This window comes from Mastigoproctus giganteus, chromosome 2 (genome assembly GCF_048544385.1).
Source record: "Mastigoproctus giganteus isolate SK-2022 chromosome 2, ASM4854438v1, whole genome shotgun sequence".
NCBI classification, from domain to species: Eukaryota; Metazoa; Arthropoda; class Arachnida; order Uropygi; family Thelyphonidae; genus Mastigoproctus; species Mastigoproctus giganteus.
The window spans coordinates 45,064,527-45,086,483 of record NC_143576.1 but is presented as its reverse complement, the minus strand read 5'-3'; the positions used below and the strand labels follow the sequence as shown (position 1 = coordinate 45,086,483).

At 40.9% G+C, this 21,957-nt stretch overlaps 1 protein-coding gene across 2 annotated transcripts in view; it reads right to left on the bottom strand.

Moving 5' to 3' along the window:
• The window catches only part of LOC150089286 (synaptogenesis protein syg-2-like), a 684,886-nt gene that overhangs the window by 287,975 nt on the left and 374,954 nt on the right, over positions 1–21,957 (bottom strand). For both annotated transcript variants that reach the window (XM_090368466.1, XM_090368467.1), the window contains exon 3: positions 1,960–2,095. In XM_090368466.1, the coding sequence (XP_090224592.1) occupies positions 1,960–2,095 (136 nt within the window). The remainder of the gene's footprint in view (positions 1–1,959; positions 2,096–21,957) is intronic.

Here is a 21,957-nt window from a genome sequence, read left to right as displayed (position 1 = left end):
ACGAAAAGCACGAACTGAGGCTTCATGTTGATTTACACGAATATTCAGAGAAAATCGCGTCGAACCTTGGTAAGACGAGTCGCAATCAAATCACTGCAAAAAATGTATACCAGATCATTAATTTGTGTTGCGAAAGCGGAAAGAACAGAGCGATTGTTCAGTATAGTGTGTAATTTCCGTATTGGCCTGGCCACAATTTTAAATTCGGTATCTTTAAAGAATCTATTAAGCTGTTTGTGCCACTGTTCAACATATGGGACAGAAATAAAGTTATTTTTTGATATTACTATTGTTGGTTGGCGTAGTATTTTGTATCCTATCCTGTACCCTAATTCGATTATTGTGGCAAGGGGTTATTAATATTTGTATTATTTTGCAAATATTAATATCAACGTAGAACGTATTGAGTATTACCGCTCCGATTCATACTATCTAATTAATGTATTGTATAATTCTGATAATAAGTACTACATGTATTGTATAATTTAGTAACGAGTGTTAAGTATAATGTAAAACTGTATATAATATTATTCTCTGCTGCATAACAAAAGTGTATATAATATTATTCTCTGTTGCAAAACAGAATATGTTGTTTCTACATCCCATAGTCAATGGCTGTAACCGGATGTCTCCCAGGAGAAATAATAATAATAGTATCCGATGAAACTCAGGGGCTCGCATCTGGGTAGTATGGGCTTGGCAAACCCAGGATCCTGAGCTGGATACCATCATCATTCTTTTCTTGGTGATTCTCTCTCCTGAAGCTGGCAACGCTTTTCGACCATATGTCGTGATCACAGGAATGAAACTTACCGAATAGTGTTGAAACTTAAATAGTGATTATTTAAGTTTCAGGCATTTTCTCTCAGGGTAACTCGGGAATGTTTTTTTGGCTGGTGCAGCATAAGCTAAGGCTTTTCTTGCATCATATAGCTAATAATAATAAAACTACACAAACAACTTAAGAATGGCGTGATTCAAAGTGATTGCCGCATAACCCAAGGTCGCATTGCCGCCGTGCTGAACATCTCGAAAGAAAGGGGTGACTCACATCATTGGACTTCTCGGTTTCTGCTGCATTGGTTCCTCGGATATTGACCGTGTAGATGAAGGCCGAAAGAGTTGGAATTTGTCTGCAGTTGCTGACCAGGTATCGCAACGAAAGGAACTGATTTCTATATGAATCGTTACAAGAGATGTGATATGGGTCCAACATTTTATATCGAAGAAAAGATGGATTATCCTCACAACAACTCCCCACAACCAAAACAGTTTAAGACACAAGCATCTGCCCACAAGGTTATGGTTACCGTGTTTAGGGACGCGCATCATGTTTACCTGACCAATTTTCTTGAGAGAGGGAAAACAATCAACTCACAGCGGTACATCGAGACACTAAGGAACATGACGAAGAACGTGGTTCTACTGCACGGCAACACTGAACCACTCACACTGCATCACGACAACTCTCGGCCATACACTTCATCAACACTCCAGGCGTTAAAAAATTTCGTTATTCTTCCCCACCCTTTGTACAGTCCTGATCGCGCGCTTTGCGAAACGCCACCATTATGAAGTTGACAATGCAGTGAAGGCAGGAGTGAAGCAATGGATCAAAAACAGAGCTCCAGATTTCCACGTTGACGAAAAAAAAAAAAGAGTTGTGTCGTGAGAAGTGTATTGCACAAGGAGGGAAATTATATTGAAAAGTAAAATATCAATTGAAAGAGGCCGTTCTGGAGATTTGTTTACTTATTTAATTTTTAAAATATCTCAATCGTTTAGCGAGTTAGGAGTCAACTGACAAAACTTACCAGCCTGTCCGTAGGTGTCAATGAAAAAGACAATGTAATTTTTAGGGAATCCCATATCCATCATATGCTTTACACTCCAACCTAGAGTTAACGATAAAAGTTGTGTCAAAAATATTATACACTGATCAATTTCTATTATTCTTACCATAAATTCTCAGTTCCTTTTCACTTCGGACTGTCTGAAAAGATGGTGCTTCAGCTGACACTTCACATCTATAAATGCCTTCTGAATGGATGTCTGTTCTGTATAAGTAAATATGGCCATGAGTGGATTTTTTAAGCTGAAATAAATAGACAGTATTTAATCGCACTTTTAGAAAAGGCAGCAACTAATTCACTAAGCAACATATATATGTATACACTGCTTTTTTTTTTGCAAAATAAATAGGTGCCAGTACTCATTCTTTGCTATCATGAAAAATTGAAAATTAAAAGGATATGAAGAGTACTCTAAGCATTTTTTTTTTCTCTTGATATTGTTACTTTAGTAGTAATCTTTTTAGAATAAGAACAAAAAAAATAAGTGTATTAACACACAGTTTATTAAGCATAAATTTATTATTCAAATATGTAAAATAAGTAAAAAATAATAACATAAGTAAAAATAATTTCATAAAGCTTTTGTAGAATATTTCGAATTTTTATGAAGTTCTCATCCGACACAATATGCCAGGGGCCACCAATCTTTTTTCAGTAAAAAGCCATTTTTTATCTAATTTAAAAAAAGAAAGAAAAAAAAAAGAGAGAATCCGAAGAGCCGGAGCACAAGCTGGGAAGGAGGTGGGGAAGGCGAGAGTTTTTAAGAAATGGAATAGAGTGGGAAGGTGTTTATTAAAAAAAAAAAAAAAAAAAAAAAAAAAATATATATATATATATATATACAAATTTGTATATATTGAAATATTATTTATTAATACTGAAAAAACGTAGCAAACATCCAATTAGGTACAAATTAATGTGACTTTTGCTGATGATCTTCTTGAGCGAGTCTCTCAACGTCATACTCGTATGACGTAATTAAACATGCTCGCATTGCTCAGACGACGGTTTCTTGATTTATTTTTTTTAATATAGTTCATGTTCAAAAGTAATTGCTCACAGAAATACGTCGAACCAAAAACTGAGAGAAGTCCAAACCCAAATATTTTCAAATTTATGTATGGGTCCGGTAAGCTTCTCCACGCATCGAACACAATTTGGTCTGCATTTTAAGCTCATCTATCGTCGTCCATTTGTGTAGAATTGCAAGGGCAGCCTTTTGCCTCTCCAAATCCTCAATTTCAGTTTTAAAGGCATTTTAGTCTTGCACTCCACATGTCCTTGATTTTAAGTCCTCTAACTCCATTTCAAATTGTGCTTCATGTGAGCTAAAAGTTAAAGAACTGAAGTTACATGTTAAAAGAGCTGCATCATAGGACACGAGTCGGCAACATGCGGCTCGTGAGTCGCAGGTTGCCGGCTGCTGTCCTATGACGACTTCTTTTTTTCCTCTTTGTGTGTTAGTTGCTGAATGACGTTTCTGAAGCAGCCACGAATTAACATATTTTGCTGGATCGAAGCGGGTCAGCGGTGGGCCTACAATTTTAAGAAACAGTAGTGAAGAAACTGTTTTTTGTCATCAACGAATCGCTGGTTGGGCTGGCGATCAGATTCATTTGTGAAAATCCTTCACATTCACTCGATGAAATTGGTATCGTACTCAGAGAGTTCTTCAATTCTTCCGAAACCTTTTTATCAATTAGATATTCTCGAAATCCACGAATCGCATTTAACTGTAACCTAATTGACAATTTTCTAACTTCCCTTTCACCAAATGCCAACAATTCATGTTTAGAAGGATTAATACCTTCGTAGTACTCGTTTTCCGTTTCTCGTCGTCAGTACTGTTACTAGTTTTAAATTTTAATTTTTTCTTTTTTTTTTTTTTTTTTTTTTTTTTTTGAAACTGTCCAAAATGTCGGTGTCTTTCGGATATTCAGGTACTGTGACCATGTAAACAGAGATGGGGAAAATTTATTGAAAAATGTATATAACGCACTTTCTCCAAACAACAGATGATTATTTTGTCGGGGTAAAAGAAAATCACTCCCTCCTAATTCTCGAACGGGGCGCTTACAGTTGATTCACAAAGGTGTCCAGCCGAGGAAAGTGAACTAAAACAGCATTTTAAATTTTGTTAATTATCAAAAAAATTCTCAATAAATGTTTTGTTCAGTAAATGTGTATTGTACTTAATCAAATTTACGAATATTTTCAATTTTACTTTTGCATGCAACAACATATGGAAAATGTAACACACTAAAGAACTTTGAATTTTTTTTTTTTTTTTTTTTTTTGAATATGGCCCCTGTGTGGGAAAAGGTTGGACATAACTGCAGTAGAAGGTGGGCCAGCGCCCATTGGGAATACACCTTGATCTGCTCACTCTTGACTAGCGCGACTCCTCCGTATGTGGACAGGTGGTCGGATAGGTTTTACCAGGTACCATCAAGTTGTAGAATGCTTTAACTCTCTTAATTTGCGCAGCAGCACTAATTGCCTAAATGGCCTGCAGGCCAGAAATGCGAATAGTGCGTACCGAGTTAATTCTCTCCTAATCCATTCGCTATATGAAAATTTTCTTCGCTCAGCGGAAAGTATTTTAAAAGTAATTTCCAAGGGGAATTGAAAATAATTTGCTATAAAAGGACTTCATTAAACGGAGGTCCGACCGAGTAATTAAGAATTATAAAAATGGTTATACGTTTTTATATAGAAAATATCTTAATAATTCAAATTTAGTTAAATAATTTTAAGCTTACGTGAATAGCAGGTAAACATGTGAAAAAAATTTACGGAATATTACAAATTTCGAAGTGCACCGCATCCAAATGTCACTGTTAATAAAGGTGCCGGTACGCTGTACCGTTGCGTACCGTCCCAAAAAAAGCACTGTATGTATATATATATATATATATATATATATATATATATATATATATATATATATTACTAACTATGGGCAAGTATGGAAACGCAGTCCGTTGATGCTATGTCAGGTGTAGTCCCCCGATGAAATACCTGATTTAGCATCAATATTTATTTTGCTGACATCAGATTTCATTATTTATTAATATTTCATATTTTATTCCCCGTTTCGGAGTTCTGTGTTTAGTAAATTTTTCTCGCCTTTATCTGATGTAGGCTATCGTAACTTTCTTTTAACGTTTTCATGTAATTTTTTAAGCTTTCCGGAGTTTGGAACTGCCATCTTTACTTTTATTTATCATATCAATTAAAATATACATATATATATATATTACTTTGATATTTAACTTATCATGGTGATATAGAAAAAACGCCCAACACAATCCATTCTCCTGAAGGGATCACTGCAGCCTACTAGAAACCCCACTATCAAACTTCAAGGCCAAACCGTCAAGCTAGTTTCTACGTTAAAACTACTGGGAATAATACTTGACCCTAAGCTCACTTTCTCTCCGCATCTTGCACACCTCCACGCGAAAGTGAGAAACTACACTGCTCTCATCGCACGGGTGAGTCGTCGCGATTGGGGATTGAACCGACGCACCCTTAAGATTCTGTACAAATCAATCTTCCTTCCCTTCATAACGTATGGATCAGGGGTCTGGTTTCGCAGGGCAACTCTTTACAACAACAAACGTAAACTGGGAACCATCCAGCGCACCATCCTTCTTACTATTACAAGGGCATGCTGCACAGTTAGCAACCCAGCCCTTCAGGTTCTTGCGGGCGTCCTTCCGCTTGATCTGGAGGTTATTCGAAGGGGCCTCCACTACTGTCTATCCAGGGGTATACCAGCAACTATCCTTGGACACTCCATCAATAACCTGAATGAAATCAGGCAGGAAAAGAAAAAAATTGCCATCCTACTACTTCAGACCTGGCAGGACAGATGGACTGCTACCGACAAGGGCCCAATCACCAAGAAATTTATACCTTATGTGAATGCCGTATTTCCTAAATCTCCAACTTGGTTTTCTCCTGGTCTTCATACCACCTACCTCATCACTGGACACGGATCAATAAACCATAAATTAACATCCATGGGAATCATTGACAACCCCTACTGTGCATGTGGTGAAATAGAAGACTGGAACCATCTTGTATATACCTGCCAACACTATGAGGACCTCCGCAGCATCCTGTTTACTCGTATACAAGATAACCCTCAAGGAAATGAACACTTATTCATCACAGAAGAAAACTACTACTATGAGTTTACCAAGTTTGCACAAGCCCTCTTCACAAGACGGAGCACCTTATTGCCAACACAAAATAGGAACAACCCAAACATCTGATCCTAACCTAACTGGCCAACTGATCTTAACCTGGATAGGATCAACTGGCGTATGGACCACCTCATTCCTCAGTGGCAACTTGCACACGGCTCTCTTGCTGTCTTATTTATCGTCCTTCCCGGGTTCCCCTTTCAACTGATGGCGCTTATTGCTCCATTGATAACCTGGAGGATACCTTCGCCTACATCCTCCATATTTCTAGCTATACCCTCCTTTCTTGCGTACACTCTGTACTTCCCCGACTCTACCTTTTTTTTTTTTTTTTTTTTTTTTTTGTCTCCGTCCAGGAAGCTCTGGCGACCCTGGCGGAGACAAGCCAGAGAATAATGGGCAGACTGGCTACCTCCTAGTGGTGTGTGCGGGCAACGTGGAGTCCCACTAGGGGCCCTGCGGCCAAATGCCAGGACACACAACAGAACCTAACGCAATATGTCATATACAACACACAACACTTTTCTGGCATTTACAGTAGTACTGTATTCCTTCACAGCGAACATATGGCGCAGATGTGGGAAACCACAGGTGGCGCCTGACCCTAATACTATGCACACTATGCACACTATGCATAGTACACTCCAAAAGAAAAACCTTTCAGAGAGCTCGTACCTCTTGGCCCCCAAATGAGGTCAACACCTTCCGTGAAGAATATCGAAGAGTCAGAAACGACTACACCTCCCTTATCAGGCAGTGTAAAAGATCATCTTGGGAAAGACTCGTCAAAACGACTGGCAATACTGGAACCCTGGGGGGGGGGGGTGTACAGCATCACCACCAACAAGCTCCCGAGGGACGAAGTTATCCAATCCACTCTCACACCAAACGGCACTATGACTACATCGTGGGAGCAGTCTATGGCCAATATTCTGGACACACTTTTTTTTGGTACAGATACTGATCCTCTGACAATACAACAGCAAGAAATATGCCAGGCAAACAACATCTATTTCAACAATGCTGTAGAAGACCAATTTACCACCGATGAACTGCAGCAGGCTCTTACCAAAATGAAAGAGAGGAAATGTCCCGGACCAGATCTCATTGAACCCGAAGTCCTTAAAAAGACCGCCCAAATTAACATCCAGTTTCTACTCGACCTCTCCAATAAGTGCTTGTCCCATGGATCTTTCCCAGAAGAATGGAAAAACGCCAATGTAAAACTGATCATAAAAAATCCGTCTAAACCGCTCCAACAACCAGAGTCATATCGACCCATTGCCCTTTTATCCATGGTCAGTAAACTGTTTGAACGACTACTCCTAGTACGGCTCCAAGACCATTACACCACAGCTGGGCTCCAGTCCAACTTCCGTTTGGATTTCGACCGGGGCGTTGCACAGAAGATGCACTGCAAAGGATCATCTCTGCAGTCTCAACTTCTACCTCCAAATACTACCTACTAATAGCAATAGATTTCGCAGGAGCATTTGACAGGCTCTGGTGGGCAAGTATCCTTCGCAGACTTAGGCAAGCAAATATACCATTAAATTTATACAAATGCATCGAAAACTACAAAAAAACTTATCAAATTGGAAAATTACAATCTCCTCAACGTACCGAAGAATTACCAAGTCAATCTACAGCGGTTGCCCCCAGGGTTCAGTCCTATTGTCCTTTTTTGTGGAACATTGTCCTGGATGAGCTCCTTGGACTGGACCTAGGTCCTGTAGCTATACAAGCCTTTGCTGATGATGTGACCATCTCGATTGAGGCTGACAGCAGAGCATCTCTGGAAGCCAGAGGAAACCAGACACTTCAAATCCTTCAGAACTGGGCAGCCCTACACAAACTAAGACTCACCCCAAAAGACACAATCCATTCTCCTGAAGGGATCACTGCAGCCTACTAGAAACCCCACTATCAAACTTCAAGGCCAAACCGTCAAGCTAGTTTCTACGTTAAAACTACTGGGAATAGTACTTTTTTTTTTTTTTTTTTTTTATGTGAACCCCAAACACGAGAGGTATTAGAACCTATAGTACTTAGTACCGTGCTTGGGTTGGAGGTTGAGAAGACGAAAGAAGATATTTGTTGACATTGGACTTGAACTTCTGTAGATTGTAATTTTCAGGAAATACGTATGAAGGAAGGTTGTTCCAGAAAACGGCAGTTGAATGAATAAATGAGGAAGATGAAAAGTTGGTTCTGTGGGTTTGAAGTTGGACAGTAAATGGATGTTGGCTGGTGGCGGCACGTGTTCGGACTGTTTTGAAAGAGAGAGCGGGAATTATAGAAGCCAATTCAGAAGAACAGTGCCCATGGAAATATCTGTAGAAAAGGCATGCAGCAGAAACAGTACGTCTATGAGAAAGCGAGTGGAGAGACTCTGTTACAGATGAATCATTAATTAACCTAACTGCCCTCTTCTGAATGGAATCAAGAAGCCTGAGAGAGGTTTTGGGGGCACCACCCCAAATGTGGGAACAATATTCCATGGCAGGGCGGATTTGCGATTTATACAGAGTGAGCAGCTGTTTGGAAGAAAAGTAACGCCGAGAGCGAAAGAGAAAACCAAGTTTTTTAGATGCAGAGGAAGCAATATTTGTAATGTGCTTGTGCCAAGAGAGATTAGAAGTCAAGGTAATCCCCAAAAGAGATATATCCTTTTGCCTAGAAATTGGAGTGTCACTAAAGATAAGCATAGGAGCAGAAGAATCCTTTTTGCGAGATATAAGACAAGACTGAGTTTTAGAAGGGTTGAAATCAACTAAGTTGTCTTTGCCCCACTGGAGAATTACCTGAAGATCGGCATTTAAGGAATTGGTAGCAGATTTTCGAGAAGTTGAAGCTGATTGAGCAGGGCAAGGTTTCTCAAAATGGAAAGTTGAATGCAATGTGCTATCATCGGCAAAACTATGGATAGGATTTCCAGTCAATGGAAGAAGGTCATTGATATACAAGAGGAAAAGAGTGGGGGAAAGAACTGAACCTTGGGGGACACCGGCATTAGTGGAGAAGTTAGAAGACAGAGAGCCATCTACCATCACCCTCAGTGAGCGATCAGAGAGAAAACTGGATAACCAATTACCAAAAACAGTTGGCAAACCATAAGATGGAAGCTTGTTTAGAAGACCTTTATGCCAAACACGATCGAAAGCCTTTGAGATGTCAAGAGAAACTGCTTGTGTTTCACCGAACCTTTCCATTGAAGTAGTCCATAAATGGGTAACATAAGCCAGAATATCACCAGTGGATCGACACCGACGGAATCCATACTGGCGATCGTTGATCAGACGGAAGGTTTCTAGGTAGTTTAAGAGTTGGCGGTTAATTGATTTCTCCATTACTTTAGAAAGAGTAGAAGTAATTGCAATGGGACGATAATTGGATGGGAGGGATTTGTCACCCTTTTTAGGAACTGGCTGGATATGAGCAAATTTCCAAGCAGAAGGAAAAACACCTTTGGAATAAGAAAATGAAAAAAGGCGGCAAAGAATAGGAGTAAGTTCAGGAGCACAGATTTTGAGAACAAGTGGAGAAATACCATCAGGACCTGGAGCTTTCTTAGCATCAAGATTCATCAAAATCCTTCTGATATCCTTTTGACGGAAGACCACAGGAGGCATTGAATGGACCGTGTTGGGAATGGTGGGAGGTGTTTTACCAAGTTCATTAATACATGAACTGGAAGAAAAATGGGATGCTAGCAGGTCAGCTTTATCCTTGGCTGAAGTGACAACAGAACCATCTGGTTTGGTCAGAGGTGGAAGCAGAGATGGGCAAAAGTTGCGGCCAATAGCTTTGGCAAGAGACCAGAATGCTCGGCTACCATTAGGGCAAGAAGCAAGTTTTCTACTCTTAGCCTGTTCAAACTCTAGTTTGGACTGATTAATAACTGCTTTACAATTGTTGCGAGCTTTGGTGTAGGCAGAAAATGAAACTGAAGAATTAGAAACAAGCCAATTACGATATGCAACATTCTTCTCTTGAACAGCCTTAGCACATTTATTGGAAAACCAAGGTTTAGATAAAGGACGAGATTTTAAAGTGGAGTGTGGGATAAAGGATTCCATTCCTGCAAGAATAATTTCACTGACACGATCTGAGCAAACGTTGACATCAGGAGTTTTGAAACAGTAATCCGACCAAGGAAAAGAAGAAAAGAAGTCTCGCAGGTCATCCCATTTTGCATTCTTGTAATGCCAAACAACACGAGGTTGGGAATAGCCATGAGATAAAGGTTCCATTGGAGAAGAGACAATCACCAAGTTGTGATCTGAAGTGCCTAAAGGACCTCTCACTTCGACCGTGTACTTAGAAGGGTTGTTTGTGAGAAAAAGATCGAGCGTATTGGCTGTATGATTAGGATTGTCTGGTATTCTTGTAGGTAAATGAACAATCTGTGCCAGGTCATTAGTAATTGTAAAAGCCTCAGCATCTCGACCTGCTGGGTCGGTGTGACTAGAAAACGGAAGCCAGCTGGAGTTGTGAACATTAAAATCACCAAGGAAAATTACCTCACTGTTAGGAAAGTTGGACTGGAGAAAGTCAAGTTGCAACGAGAGGAAGTCAAAGAGCTCCAAGTGATTAGTGGAGTTGGGAGAACGGTAGAGACAACAGATGAATTTGACACAATGAGGTAGAGAGATTTTAAGCCAGAGAAGATCAAAGAGAGGAGATTCCAAATTACCAAGTCTCTGACAGGGAATATCAGAACGGACATATGCACAAGTACCACCTTTGAGGCGAAAGGAATCATACAGCGAATAATTTGGGCATCTGAGATGAACAGTAGTTGAATCAGCCGATAACTGAGATTCTGTCAGAAAAAGTACATGGGGTTTGGCAGACTGCAAGTGGAAATGGACATCGTTGAGATTAGAATTGAGACCACGTATATTTGTGAAATGAATTAGGAAATCCTTGGGAGGTTTAGATCTTTTCGCAGATAAGCTTGTTCTATTAGTTTGACAATTCATGGTGTATTCAATAGTAAGAAAAAGTGGGTGGGACATGCTGTATGAAGTAATGAAATTTTTGGATATGGCGTACATGTGGGAAGAATATACCCAGATCCTTGACATAACGTGGCCTCGACAATGCTCCCCGCATACACACTACTCGGACTCCCTCCAGTCACTATCTGGCAGAGTAGAGGTAGCAAGATTATACACTAGCTGATCCGGAAGCCTCCTAGAGAGTTACCAATAGGTTCGGTCCGGTGTACTAACTAGCGGCCGGCCTGCGAAAACCGTTTTAGAGCTGTACCCTCGAAATGTAAGGAATATTGGATCTCGCCACAACGTTCATCATAACCTCAAAAGTCATCAATCATACTGCATGATGGAAGAGATAGGGAAGGGTTGACCGGAACTAAATGAACACTTGACCCTAAGCTCACTTTCTCTCCGCATCTTGCACACCTCCACGCGAAAGTGAGAAACTACACTGCTCTCATCGCACGTGTGAATCGTCGCGATTGGGGATTGAATCGACGCACCCTTAAGATTCTGTACAAATCAATCTTCCTTCCCTTCATAACGTATGGATCAGGGGTCTGGTTTCGGAGGGCAACTCTTTACAACAACAAACGTAAACTGGGAACCATCCAGCGCACCATTCTTCTTATTATTACAAGGACATGCTGCACAGTTAGCAACCCAGCCCTTCAGGTTCTTGCGGGCATCCTTCCGCTTGATCTGGAGGTTATTCGAAGGGGCCTCCACTACTGTCTATCCAGGGGTATACCAGCAACTATCCTTGGACACTCCATCAATAACCTGAATGAAATCAGGCAGGAAAAGAAAAAAATTGCCATCCTACTACTTCAGACCTGGCAGGACAGATGGACTGCTATCGACAAGGGCCCAATCACCAAGAAATTTATACCGTATGTGAATGCCGTATTTCCTAAATTTCCAACTTGGTTTTCTCCTGGTCTCTATACCACCTACCTCATTACTGGACACGGATCAATAAACCATAAATTAACATCCATGGGAATCATTAACAACCCATACTGTGCATGTGGTGAAATAGAAGACTGGAACCATCTAGTATATACCTGTCAACACTACGAGGACCTCCGCAGCATCCTGGTTACTCGTATACAAGATAACCCTCAAGGAAATGAACACTTATTCATCACAGAAGAAAACTATTACTATGAGTTTACCAAGTTTGCACAAGCCCTCTTCACAAGACGAAGTATCCTATTGCCAACACAAAATAGGCACAACCCAAACATCTGATCCTAACCTAACTGGCCAACCGATCTTAACCTGGATAGGATCAACTGGCGTATGGACCACCTCATTCCTCAGTGGCAACTGCACACGGCTCTCTTGCTGTGTCTTATTTATCGTCCTTCCCGGGTTCCCCTTTCAACTGATGGCGCTTATTGCTCCATTGATAACCTGGAGGATACCTTCGCCTACATCCTCCATATTTCTAGCTATACCCTCCTTTCTTGCGTACACTCTGTACTTCCTCGACTCTACCTCTTTTTGTCTCCGTCCAGGAAGCTCTGGCGACCCTGGCGGAGACAAGCCAGAGAATAATGGGCAGACTGGCTACCTCCTAGTGGTGTGTGCGGGCAACGTGGAGTACCACTAGGGGCCCTGCGGCCAAATGCCAGGACACACAACAGAACCTAACTCAATATGTCATATACAACACACAACACTTTTCTGGAATTTACAGTAGTACTGTATTCCTTCACAGCGAACATATGGCGCAGATGTGGGAAACCACGGGTGGCGCCTGACCCTAATACTATGCATATGCTCCAGCCGTAAACCTGGTATTTTATAGCATGGAGAACTTGAGATATGTTTTCATGACTTTTCTTTTTAAGTCCAACTGAATGAAACACAGGAACTGATGGAAATTCGTTGCAATTATGAAGTAAAACTGCTTTTAAACTTAATTTTGAGCATCTACGAATAAACGCCATTAATCTGACTTATGCACGGCACCTAACTTTTTCAGAACTCCAATAATGTCGTTGCAAAAGCACATACTGTCCTCCATAGCAAAATATTTAGAAAACTTTTCATGTCTTTTTCGAAACACTGAAATCTTTCTTCCTGATGTGAGTGTATTCCACTGCTGTAACTTAAAACCTAATAGTTCAGCTTGTTGTTTCAGTAAATTTAAGTCTCGAACCAAATCATTCATATCATCTTGTTTGATTAAATATACCTCACTACCTGAGCTTACTTGGATGACAGTCGACATCTTGTGAAGTGGTGGCTTCCAGAAATCCTCAACTTGAACTTGATCACTATCTTCCCCACTACTGTTATTCAAAGTTTTCCGGACACTGATACTGTCGTTGTGTGGAACGGGCCGAATTGCAGAAGGTATATTTGGAAGATAGTTTTTTGCTACTATGCATTGTAGCCCATCATGGTTTTGAAAACAGATGAACCAGGAAGATGTTTTCTGAATTGTAAATGCAGCGGCATCGACAGTATTTTCTATGATGCACGGAACAGCATCTCCTGACTGACAACAATGACATTGAATTCTGCCAAATGTTGTAAAGCATCTCAGTTAGCCTAATGAAGCTTCCATCGTGGTAGCCTTAAAGGAAGACATGTATCCCATTGAGTAATGAGGTTATCGCAAGAAAGTGTTCACTTGAATACTGGTTCTTCTCCAGTTCCCATAAAAGTGACAGAAGGCGAGAATTGAAGCATATACAAATATCAGTTGGGAGTTTATACGAGTAGGCATTCAGAAGGTATTAGTTCTCATACGTACAAGAGAGGTCATTATCAAGGAGCAAGGCTCCGAATGAATATGACAGTATATAGTATGAATATAACAGTTCCTCTTACATTAATATCAGAACTACCCCAGAGTGCGATATGTATTAAAATCTTCAAGAAGTAGTAAAACTTGGTCCTTGAGGCTGTCAGAGACATTCTCTCAGATATGCCAGACAAGCTGTACTTCCTCTTGGGAGTCTAAAACGCTGATGGAACTGATAGTCGGGTGACACTCAAGTCAAGTGGACCCAACTTCGGGTCCGTACGGTCTGTGACAGCCAAATCCTCTGCTTGCACCTTCACTATGGTTGGACTGTTAGTAAATCTAGGTATGACCTCCATGCACAAGTACATGGTGGGTGACCACCCAGGTGTGAAACAACGTAAGCAGGGGTCGAGTTATGGCGCCCACACCACAAAGGGGGAATGCCGCCCCTCTATGTTACCAGGCAGTACTAGGTGGTAGATGACTCTCATCAACTCTCATTCCACCATTTTGCTTATCGGAGACTTGAAGTGGTCGAACCCATGTTTAGTCTCTAGAGCTAAGTTTCAGTTAACCCTTCCATCATACAGTATGATTGACTTTTGAGGTTATGATGAACATCGTGGCGAGATCCAATATTCCTTAAATTTCGAGGGTGCAGCTGTAAAACGGTGTTCGCAGGCCTGCCGCTAGTTAGTACACAGGACCGAACATATTGGTAACTCTCTAGGAAGCTTCCGGCCGATCAGCTAGTGTATAATCTTGCTACCTCTGCTCTGCCAGATAGTGACTGGAGGGAGTCCGAGTAGAGTATATGCGGGGAGCATTGCCGAGGCTACGTTATGTCAAGGATCTGGGCATATTCTTACCATGTGTACGCCATATCCAAAAATTTCATTACTTCATACAGCATGTACCACTCACTTTTTCTTACTATTGAATACATCATGAATTGTCAAACTAATAGAGCAAGCTTATCTGCGAAAAGATCTGAACCTCCCAAGCATTTCCTAATTCATTTCACAAATATACGTGGTCTCAATTATAACCTCAACGATGTCCATTTCTGTTTGTAGTCTGCCAAACCCCATGTACTTTTTCTGAGAGAATCTCAGTTATCGGTTGATTCAAATACTGCTCATATCACATACCCAAATTATTCGCTGTATGATTCCTTTCTCCTCAAAGGTGGTACTTGTGCATATGTCCGTTCTGATATTCACTGTCAATTTGGAATCTCTTCTCTTTGATCTTTTCTGGCTTAAAATCCTACCTCATTGTGTCAAATTCATATGTTGTCTCTACCGTTCTCCCAACTCCCTTAATCACTTGGAGCTCTTTGACTTCCTCTCTTTGCAACTTGACTTTATCCAGTCCAAATTTCCTAACAGTGAGGTAATTTTCCTTGGTGATTTTAATATTCACAACTCCAGCTGGCTTTCGTTTTCTAGTCACACTGACCCAGCTGGTCGAGATGCTGAGGCTTTTGCAATTACTAATGACCTTGCACAGATTGTTCATTTACCTACAAAAATACCGGACAATCCTAACCAAACAGCCAACACGCTTGATATTTTTCTCACAAACAATCCTTCTAAGAACACGGTCAAAGTGGGAGATCCTTTAGGCACTTCAGATCACAACTTGGTGATTGTCGTCTCCAATGGAGCCTTCATCTCATGGCTATTCCCAACCTCGTGTTGTTTGGCATTACAAGAATGCAAAATGGGATGACCTCGGAAATTTTTTTCTTCTTTTCCTTTGTCAGATTACTGTTTCAAAACTTCTGATGTCAACGTTTGCTCAGAAAGTGTCAGTGAAATTATTCGTGCAGGAATGGAATCCTTTATCCCACACTCCACTTTAAATCTCGTCCTTTATCTAAACCTTGGTTTTCCAATAAATACCTCTACTCTGCCAGATAGTGACTCTTGTGCTAAGGCTGTTCAAGAGAAGAATGTTGCATATCATAATTGGCTTGTTTCTAATTCTTCAGTTTCATTTTCTGTCTACACCAAAGTTCTCAACAATTGAAAAGCAGTTATTAATCAGTTCAAACTAGAGTTTGAACAGGCTAAGAATAGAAAACTTGCTTCTTGCCCTAATGGCAGCCGAGAATTATGGACTCTTGCCAAAGCCGCCACTTTTGCCCATCTCTGCTCCCACCTCTGTCCAAACCAGATGGTTTTGCTGTCAGTTCAGCCAAGGATAAAACTGACCTGCTAGCATACCATTTTTTCTTTCAACTCATGTATTAATGATCTTGGTAAAACACCTCCCACCACTCCCAACACGCTCCATTCAATGCCTCCTGTGGTCTTCCGTCAAAAGGATGTCAGAAGGATTTTGACGAATCTTGATTCTAAGAAACCTTCAGGTCCCGATGCTATTGCTCCACTTGTTCTCAAAACCTGTTCTCCTGAACTTGCTCCTATTCTTTGCCACCTTTTTTCACTTTCTTATTTCAAAGGTGTTTTTCCTTCAGTTTGGAAATTTGCCCATATCCAGCCAGTTCCTAAAAAGGGTAACAAATCCCTCCCATTCAATTATCGTCCCATTGCAATTACTTCTACTCTTTCTAAAGTAATGGAGAAATCAATCAACCGCCAACTCTTAAACTACCTAGAAATCTTCCGTCTGATCAACGATCGCCAGTATGGATTCCATCAATGTCGATCCACTGATGATATTCTATCTCATGTTACCCATTTATGGACTAATTCAATGGAAAGTTTCGGTGAAACACAAGTAGTTGCTCTTGACATCTCAAAGGCTTGCTTTCGATCGTGTTTGGCATAAATGTCTTCTAAACAAGCTTCCATCTCATGGTATACTAACTGATTTTAGTGATTGGTTATCCAGTTTTCTCTCTGATCGCTCGCTGAATGTGATGGTAGATGGCTCTCTGTCTTCTAACTTCTCTACTAATGCCGATGTCCCCCAAGGTTCAGTTCTTTCCCCCACTCTTTTCCTCTTGTATATTAATGACCTTCTTCCATTGACTGGAAATCTTATCCATAGTTTTGCCCATGATAGAACATTGCATTCCACTTTCCATTTTGAGAAAACTTGCCCTGCTCAATCAGCTTCAACTTATAGACAATCTGCTACCAATTCTCCAGTGGGGCAAAGACAACTTAGTTGATTTCAACCCTTCCAAAACTCAATCTTCTCTTATATCTCGCCCAAAGGATTCTTCTGCTCCTATGTTTATCTTTAGTGACACTCCGATTTCTAGGCAAAATGATATGTCTGTTTTGGGGATTACCCTGACTTCTAATCTCTCTTGGCACAAGCACATTACAAATATTGCTTCCTCTGTATCTAAAAAACTTGGTTTTCTCTTTCGCTCTCCGCATTACTTTTCTTCCAAACAGCTGCTCCCTCTGTATAAATCGCAAATCCGCCCTACCATGGAATATTGTTCCCACATCTGGAGTGGTGCCCCCAAAAAAAACCTCTCTCAGGCTTCTTGATTCCATTCAGAAGCGGGCAGTTAAGTTAATTAATAATATCTCTCACAGAGTCTCTTCAGTCACTGTCTCATAAACGTACTGTTTCTGCTGCATGCCTCTTCTACAGATACTTCCATGGGCACTGTTCTTCTGAATTGGCTTTATAATTCCCGCTCTCTCTTTGAAAACAGTCCGAACACCAGTCAAAATCCATTTACTGTCCAACTTCAGACTCACAGAACCAACTTTTCATCTTCCTCGTTTATTCACTCAACTGCCGTTATCTGGAACAACCTTCATTCGTACGTATTTCCTGAAAATTACAGTCTACAGAAGTTCAAGTCTACAAATAACTTCTTTCGTCTTCTCAACCTCGAACCCAAGCACGGTACTAAGTACTATTGGTTCTAATACCTCTCGTGTTTGGGGTTTATATATATATATAAAAATCGGGTTGTTGAATAAAAGAGCATTGGGGTTGTCTGCAAATGGCAGTTCCAGGTATCAAATAGATGGAGCAAAATGCTAATAAATCCTCCACTGAAGACATCACCTATTTAACACAGGTCTATCAGACTAGGTGGACGGACTCTAGAAAGGGGGCCATAATCCGAAAATTTCTTTCAGAAGTCCAAACAGTTTAATATGGTTCTCCCCGGGCCTCCAAACCAGTTTCCTTCTCACAGGGCACGGCTACATTCGTGCAAAACTGACTTCTTCCATATAACAGACAAACTTCTGTGTAACTGCGGATCCCAGTAAACCTGGGACCACCTTATGTACCACTGCCCGCTTTACGAAGATCTCTGACGCATTCTCATTTAACAGATTGATTACCTTCCGCAGGATAAAGAAAACCATCTTCTGGAACACGAGCAACACTACAGCGCCTTTTTCAAGTTTGCCCAAGATCTTTTTACAAGGCAACGAACTTTACCTCAACCGCAAACCTCCCACGTAGGTTTGCGGTTGAGGTAAAGTGCCATGCAACTCGTTCCTTTGTTCGCCCCAGGAGTGACACAACCACCAGCACAGCTGAGATGCTGCCATTAGGCCTTCCTAGCCACGGCCCCGTGCGTGGTCCTTTGCTTACAGTCCCCGGGCTGGATGGGGAGGTGAGTCCTGGTCTCCCTTCCTCACCACCACTCTTTTCCCTCTGGTGGGGCATGGACATTCTCCACTGATTTAGGGGTCATGTTCTCTGTGGAACCTTTATATCTGTCTTTTCTCCCAGCCTTCAGTCTCTCTTTCTCTCTCTCTAACTTACAGCTACTAGTGTCCGAATCATCTCTAAATCGTGTAAGCCCTACAAGAAAAAACTTAACATCAAATCGTATAACTAGTACTCCTTTTGGCTGACTCCTATCTATAACGGGTTTTTTTTTTTTAGTCCCTAGCCACTCAAATCTCAGGAAATTAGGTGGCAGGACCTGCCAGAGTCCAATTCTAGTGTATCTGGTCTGCCAGGAGGCGGAGTGTGGACAACGTTGGGTTCCATTAGGAGCCCAGCGGCTAAATGACCAGAGGAACAACGGTACACAACACTACACATATACAAAATCCATACACTTTTAAACTTCTGGCATTGACAATGATATGTTTCACACCCACAATATATAGTACGCGGAGATGGGGAAAACCCCTGGACCGTTTGACACTAAACACACTGTACACTGAAGAAAAATTGGTGCCTCTAAGCTGGCTGTAAATAGAAAAGGCTGTTGTTATAGCATTTTAGGCGCATCAGCGACTAAGGTCATGTTTCGCCGTACATATTAGGTCTGTAAATTTCAGATGTTCTGTGGTCGATTTTCCTGCTTGTTGGACGAAATACTGAAGTTTCCCGGAGAAAAAGTCATGTTACCCCCGCTGAGACCGACTAACTCATCCACGTCGTGATAAAAGTCCATAAAAATTCCTTGCATCATAGACGGGATTCGAACGCAGGTCTTTTCCACCTGGTATGGGGAAGGACGGCGATTTTACCAACTGTGCTTCCCACGAAGGCAATAGCAAAGTCTGAAATGGGCCTGGCTGCCGACAAGGACAGCAACTCAAGTAGCCTGTGCGGACGTACATTTTTGCCGCTCCTGGAACAGAGAAGTTTTTTTCTGATTTATTTTCTGTTTATTAGCTTAAATTGGCATATTAACTTATTTTCTAGAGTAGATTTATATTCCTATTTACGATACTTAGTTTAAAGTAACTAAGATAGAGATTTTGTAGGTATTACTTAGTATCGGAAAAGGTATCATATCCACGTGTTTACAGTTCGTAAAGAGCCGCCATTGTTACGCGATACATAATTTCTCGAAATAGATAGCATAAGCTTAATATAGTATAGCATAGCATAGTACATAATATTTTCAATTAATCAGTTAATTAATCTTGTTGAACTTCATTGTCAATTAAATTGTACCTTTAACTATACATATAAGGACTTGGGTTATGTAACATAAATAATTAGTGAAAATAAATAATTAATACTTAACTTGATACGGAAGTTATATAAAGGGATTTCGTTCGGAAACAGAGTGAAACATAAATATAGCGTATTTATGAAACATAAATATAGCGTTATACTGAAACATAAATATAGCGTTATAACTGTGTTGGGATATAAGTTTAGGGTTTTAATTTTGTACTGAAACTGAAATTTTATTGAAATTAAATAGAAATCATGACTCTGACCAGAGCAGCAAAGCAAAAGGCTCAAGCTAATGGGAGTGCTGTGGCTCAGGGGAGAACTGAGGGGGGCAGTTGCCCTCTGAATCACAGCCTATTAAAATGCACTACTTGCTTGATGTTTGTGGAGCAGTCAGGTACGGGACGGACATGACACTGCCATGGGGGATGTCTTTGTGCACGATGCAAGGAGTGTAAGGAAATCAGGCTACAACTCAGCATTGTTATGGGCCCATATGAGAGCTTGAAGGATTAAAAGTGAGGGGCCCATCAAGCTCTCAGTTGCCCACACCAATGTCAGAGCTTGCATTTGGTCATCATGCAACACAGCGGCAGCCCCCAAGGCAGAATGCGCTGGTCCCAAAGGAACTAGTAGTTGTTGGTGACTCTATTGTCAGGGAAACAGGAAACTTGCTTTGTAAAAAGGATAGGTGGAACAGGACCAGGGTATGTCTGCCAGGGGCAAAGGTTGATGACGTTGTACAGCGGATATCATCTCTTAAGGGTACAAAAGGTGATATAGTTGTACACGTTGGCACTAATGATATTAAGAGTAGGAGACCGGCGGAATTACTTAACAAGTACAGGTCACTGTTGAAAAAAAGCCGTGAATTGGGGTTGAATTTGAAAGTGTCTGCAATTCTGCCCAGACACGATAGGAGGGAGTATATGATGAGAGCCCTGTCGATCAATTAGGCCCTGGAAAGATTGTGCAAGGCTCAAGGGGTAGAATTTTTTTTAGCCTGGTCTGTACTTGTTAACAGGAGAGACTGCTTCTACAGGGATGGGATACACTTAAATAGAAAGGGTGCAAGAATGCTTGCTGATGCTATCGAGGCATTGTTAGGTGGGTCGGAAAACTGCTAGATTGGGGGGAGACAAAGACCAATAGATTGACAGTAGCCACTGGCAGAGGTGAAAGTGATTCTTGCACTGCTTCTATTGGAATGAGCCGCAGCCTGGAAAATAAGATGCAGGATATTTCAGAGACTGCTGGGAATAATTGGGGGACAAATAAACACATAGGTTGTGTTAGGGTAGCTAAGACAAAGAACAGGTGCATGTATACTTGCGTGTACACCAATGCTAGGAGTTTAGTAAATAAATTTGATGAATTTGAGGTATTGCTCAAAACATCAAAGGCAGATATTGTGTTGATTTCAGAGACGTGGTGTCACACAGATATAAGGAATGCAGAACTCGAATTATGGGAGTACAATGTCTACAGAAAGGATAGACAGGATAGGAAGGGAGGAGGGGTTATGCTATTAGTTAAGAAATACATAAAATCCAAGGACGTGAAGCCAGTCGACATTGCTGGACAGTGCAGTGTCGAATCAGTTTGGTATGACATAAGCATTCGGAGATCAAAATTGAGAGTAGGAGTGTGCTATAGGCCTAATGACTCTGATGAGTATAATAAGGAACTGTACAGGGAAATAGAGTGGGCCAGTAAATCAAAGAGTCTTATAATGGGAGATTTTAATTTCCCAGATATTGACTGGAATTTGGAGGCTGGTCACTCACACTCTAGCAAGGCTTTTGTGGATTTATTGGATGATTGTTTTCTACATCAGCATGTTCGGGAGGCAACTAGAGGGAGGAATACTCTTGATTTGATTATCAGTAATGATTCTTCATGCATTAAGAATCTGCAGGTAAATGAACCACTAGGTGGCAGTGATCACAGTGTGCTGAAGTGGGATTTACTCAAAGAGGTAACTACCATTAGGGGTAAAGGGAAGGGTTATTGCTTCCGTAAAGGCGACTACGATGGACTGAGACAGTATTTAAATTCTATACAGTGGGACCACCTGATGTTGTTACCAACAGCAAATTCAAAATGGGAAGCATTCAAAAAACGTATCTTGGAAGCTACTAAGCTTTACATACCAACTAAGAAATATTGTTCAAGGTTTAGGCCTAAGTGGATTTCAGATGAACTAATGAGACATATGGCAGAGAAGAAAAATGCATGGGATA